This window comes from Hordeum vulgare, chromosome 5H, assembly GCF_904849725.1.
Source record: "Hordeum vulgare subsp. vulgare chromosome 5H, MorexV3_pseudomolecules_assembly, whole genome shotgun sequence".
NCBI classification, from domain to species: Eukaryota; Viridiplantae; Streptophyta; class Magnoliopsida; order Poales; family Poaceae; genus Hordeum; species Hordeum vulgare.
In genome coordinates, this window is record NC_058522.1 from 376797737 (window position 1) to 376802972 (window position 5236).

At 44.0% G+C, this 5236-nt stretch overlaps 1 protein-coding gene across 1 annotated transcript; it reads right to left on the reverse strand.

Moving 5' to 3' along the window:
• Positions 1 to 1041: 1041 nt before the first annotated feature.
• On the reverse strand, positions 1042 to 5027 carry LOC123397765. The gene is made up of 6 exons (XM_045092297.1): positions 4714 to 5027; positions 4339 to 4541; positions 3264 to 3373; positions 2510 to 2595; positions 1560 to 1670; positions 1042 to 1442 (listed from the first exon to the last, which is right to left on the reverse strand). Exons 1-6 carry the CDS (start codon positions 4821 to 4823, stop codon positions 1310 to 1312), a joined length of 753 nt encoding a protein of 250 aa, XP_044948232.1. The 5' UTR covers positions 4824 to 5027; the 3' UTR covers positions 1042 to 1309.
• Positions 5028 to 5236: the final 209 nt, after the last annotated feature.

Below are 5236 nucleotides of genomic sequence, written 5' to 3' on the forward strand. Positions count from 1 at the left end.
TTATGAGGGTTGAGGTCCAACACGATGAGATAAAGCATATGTAGTCGAGCAAATTGGAGGAGGTGTGCCATGATTTTTTTTTTTGGAGTAGCAGCCCTTTAGGACAACTGGGCCAAAAAAAATACGGTGAAGTCAGAAATTGACAGCACATCTAAGAGCAACTCTAGCAGACCCCGCATCCGTCCGGCCCGTAAAACGTGTTTGCAGTTTGCGGAAAAACGTCTTTGCGGGCTGGCGCGCACGGTCGCGGATGCAGACTCTGCATAACGGACCCGTAAAAAAGCATATTCGTGGAATATGCTTTTTCAGACCCCGCGCGGGCTGAAATGTCCCTCCCACCAACCGCTTCCGCGTATATGGAGGGCACCACAACGGCGAGGGAAAAACCCGCGAATACACGGGTTGGGGCCGAGATTTTGCCGCGCCCTGCAAAAATATTTGCAAACCGGGGCGGGATACGGGGTCTGATCGAGCAGGTTTTTCCGCCCCGACCCGCATTTTGACGGTTATTTTTCGGGTCGAGACGGGATGCGGGGTCTGCTAGAGTTGCTCTAACAGCTAATATTAGCCTCATCACGCAAATGGACGGCCAGAAACAATCAAGTCGGATGGAAAGGAGCGCGGGAGGTGTGTATTCTTTTTTCAGGTATAAGGCAAAACATAGCCTTTTTTTAGGATCTAAACGACCAACCAAGCAGCTGACTCGAAGAAGCGTGTATTAATTTCCCACCTGAATGTTCTACACCTGTAATCGTCCGTGAGACGACGATCCAATCACGCCCTAAAATGGAGCAGGTGTGTTAAAAGAAATAAAAGGAGACAGGAACCTGGAAGGTCATCCTTCGACCCGTTCCTTTTTTTAGCGTGACACCTCCTCTTTGGTGTCACTATCGGCTCCAAAATGCACCCTGAATTTACATGTCCCGGTAGCTCCTTAATGTTCATGCAGGCAAAAAAGGACGTCTCTCGCCCCTGCCACTCTGCAGCAATACTGGCATTTGATGAACCCTTTAAGCAGGCACCAGGCAAGATCACTTGGTATGCTGGGAGCTAAAACAAATTTGAAACATGTCAATTTGCCCATAAACAAGGTCGCCTCTGGAAGATCAGAAAACACCAGATAAACGTACCATGCGCTCACTAACCGTCCTATTTTACATCATCATCATACAATTGATGCTACGCAAAAAATTACTGGCACTAAGCAACTGGGAAGCAGCTTCCGAGCCAAGCAAAACCATGTTTCCAGAACAAGTCAGCAAGATTGCAAGGCCGAGTCCATGACTTTTTTTTTACTTTAGTGGCATCATTATTCCTCAACACTCCGCTTTTTGGACTTGCGTGGTCGTTCAGAATTCACCACGCTATCTTCGCTGTTCACAGTTGCGCGGCCTTGTACATTGTGCTCGGTCTTGGTGTGATCCCTTGATTTCCTTTTACCGCTGGAAATTTTGAGCAGCACACATTTTATGACATAAGCTTGAAAATTGTCGCACAGAACTAACGATTGAAATGACAGTTTAAAAAATAGCATGGAAGCATGTGTTACCAAACCAGACCTGCTAATTTCTGATGCGTATTCAGCATCATGTACTGATAGCCAACGCATGCATCCTGTGTGAGGCGGCATCAAAGATCCAGTTATGTGACAATTCATTTCCGTGTCCACCCTATAAATGAGTATCAGGCAAAGGCACATGGTTAATTTATTTGACTCAAAATACAGTGTGCCACATGACTATCTGACTAAGAGTAGAGTAACATACAAATTATTCGAAATCGCTTAGCGAATTCTCATATAGTTCTCATGTGCAGCTCAATAATCAATACATTGTGGGGATGAGCTTGAGTCCATTTCTAGTACATGATTTGTTTTGAAGGAATCATAGTACATGATTAAATAAGCTCAAAAACTAATGCTCTACTATCACCATGCTGGTATGTAGTTTCATGCATAAAAGTAAAACATTGTCTTCTACACCATCAAACTCCTGACATGTTATTATGGAGTGATATTGCTGAAAGTTCAAAGCAAGGTGGGTTTAGGGGTATCCCCTCATCAGCACAGCAGGGCAAAAAATATTACTCCCTCCTAACCAAAATATAAGGCGCACCTTGACTTTTTTGGTCTTCATCGATCAACTTTGACTATAATTTTCACTTGTTATATGCCTTCAAAATTACTATAAAGACATGTGACTAGAATTGTTTCCAAGACAAATGCGTTCATATTATTGATACATGTTCAATCCATATATTTTGGTATATATTAATGGTCAAAGTCGTGCATCAAAGACCATGGAAAGTCAAGCACGCCTTATATTTTGGGGAGGGAATAATACGCTAGAACAGTACGCACGTACAAGACCAACATACAGCAGTAAGTACCCTAAGCAAAGTAAAAGCTATACAAATATCTAGAATGTGTAGAGTTGCTGGCCAAATTGGAAATAAAACTTCGGGAAAGGCAATTTGAACCAGACAAAAGAGGAACTGGATGAGCCCATACCTTTTAACAGAAAACCGTATCATGCTTCCTTTTTTAATCACATGCTGCTTGTCCAACTGGCTTATAAATTTTCCTCCATGTCCTCTCTGTGAAAGCAATAAACTCAACTTATTAAAGTGATTGGATGGTGTTTAAAACTACTATATCTGCAGAGTTCTCAAGATAGAGAAGTTGTTAATCACATGCTGTGTTCACGAACCCATTCAATTTGGAAGTATCAGCCATTTTTTTCTATGGTGCAATAAATCAAGGCATGCTCCCACAATTTGGTGTTTAGTTTCTTTAGAGACTTCCTAGTCACCCGTACCTTTTGACAATGTGATCACACACCAGCAGCTAACTTCTTATTCTTGCAACAATTAGCAAAAATTGAGCAACGATGGTCGTAATATTTGTCAAAAACGTTCAGAACTGTACTACAGTATACTTGCAAGTTCCAACTACTAAAGGTCAACATGAAAGGTGATTCAAGCCATATGGTTTTATGCATAAGTACAATAGGTGTGGGCTAATGGATTCAACCAATAGGTCATATCAGGGAATGGTAGAAGCGAATCTGCATGGCTAATGCATGTCCATGGGTATCAGCTTTGTTGAGTACAATTTATGAAGCATCCAAACAAGACAAATTCTATTAATAATCAATTACTGAAACTTGAAAAGAGAAGGTTTCATTTATAAAGTTGCATGAAACAAAACAAATATAGGATTCAACACAGCTAATTCCTTAATTATCAAGAAAATTCGGTCCTACTCTTTTGAATTTGAACGTCTCAGGGATATCATCTGACATAATGGCTGCTGAGAAAACCCCCAGGACAATGGCATGAATTGATTCCTTGCCAAGCATTTCAACCTTCCCTTCTGAAATTATAAAATAAAAAACATAAGACATACTATTTCGAACTTTGGCCGCAATATTTTTTTCAAGGGAAGTTTAACAATGCCAGTAATCTCAGCTCAAACTGTAATCATACATTCATCATTGAATATATTTTCACATCATATAGATTTGTAACTGTAAACTTTCATATTGCTTTCTATAATTGTCATCAAACTTTATAAAGTTTGACTTAAGTAAAAGCTAATATGCGGAGTAAATAAAATGGAGAGAGTATTTTCCTAACTTAGGCTACACTTTTCGGAGAAAAAATATATATGGTGGTCCATGACTTCACTTTATCAATGGGGCACTGAAGACCACTTGGGGGCAGAAGCTCTAGGTGCTCACTTGAATTGCATATGAGGCAGAAAAAGATGAGCAAGCAGGCAACACAAGAAAACTGAGTCTGTAACATGCATATCCAAATAAGGCCTGTTTTAATCCTGTCATGAGCTGCAAAAGGCAGCCAATCTGCACCAAAATAAGCACAAACGGCAAGCAAAAACAATGTAATTTTGACAAGCACAAGCAGGCATCTAAGATCTAAGATCTAACAATAATGATCAATCCAAATTCTGAGAAGCACAAATGCAGGCACAGTCCATCAGATCATATTAGAATAACAGCTGTGCCTGAGGGCACTTAGGGGGGAGGGGGTATGGCCAGCTCAGTTAAGATACTTTGACCTGAGACTAGTGGCAGATCAGTTGCATTTTTAGAAATAGCACTGAAGTGTTATGACATGGTAACAATGTAAGCTGGGACTAGTGGCACTGTATAAATTTCCCCGTTTCTCAATGAACAAGAGATAACACACAAATTCAGCCATTGGAAAATGCACTGGCGCGCTCTACTACAATTGAATGTGCACGATTTCATATAACTGACGTGCAGATATGAGGTCGTCAAAAGAGCGATGTTTAAGAAGAGTCATACGTCCACCTACCCAGTATCATCTCTGGCTGGGGAGAAAACAGCAGCAGGTTTGCAGTCACCGGCACGCCAAAATATGGTACCAAACCATCAAGGATTTTGGCTTTGATAACTTTTTTCCCGTCTTTGTCAACTTCTCTGTCTTGGTCATCTTCGTTGTCACCTTCGAATTCAACTTCATGTGATAGCAACACGCCATCAAAGCGACCTTCGTACCTGTACAGCAATGCCCATTATCCAAATTGTTCGCATGCTGTTCCCCCAACAAATTTACACCTCTCTACCCAAACCGCCGCCCAAAGATGCACCGCTGCAACGCTACACTGGGACGCGCACGGGGCATCGCATTACTACCGAGAGAGAAGGAGTCGTGGGGAGGGGGACGTACGAGAATAGGAGGGTGCTGAGCTGGCGGGCAACGGCGCGGCGGACGTCGGCGGCGTTGGACGGGTGCACGTACACCGTTAGCTCGGCCGTCGCCTCCCGGAGCGCCTCCATCGCAAGCGGCGGCGGCGGCGGCGGTCGGAGCTTCGGCTCGGGCAGTCGGTGGCCAAGCAGGACGTGGGCGTCGGTAGCGCCCGTGCGTTCGGAAGCGGGAGGGGGCGGCTCAGGCAGGAGGGAAGGGACTCCGGTGGCGGCCGGAGATGGGGGCAGGTGGCGGCGCCGGTCGGGAGTGAGGAACCCTAACGGGAGATGCTTGTGTCGTTCAGTCGGGGCGGGAGATGGTTTTTCTGGAGCGCTCCCGCGAAGTTACTGCTCGGAACCGGCCCAAAAAGGCTGTTTGTTTGGGCTCCTGTTGGAGCAGCTGTCGCCTGCCGGGAGCCCAAACAGAATTACTCTAGTCCAAAAAAACGAGTAAGACGGAATGAGTAGCTCTAGTCCAAGCTCTTGCAGTTACTAGAAAAAAAGGT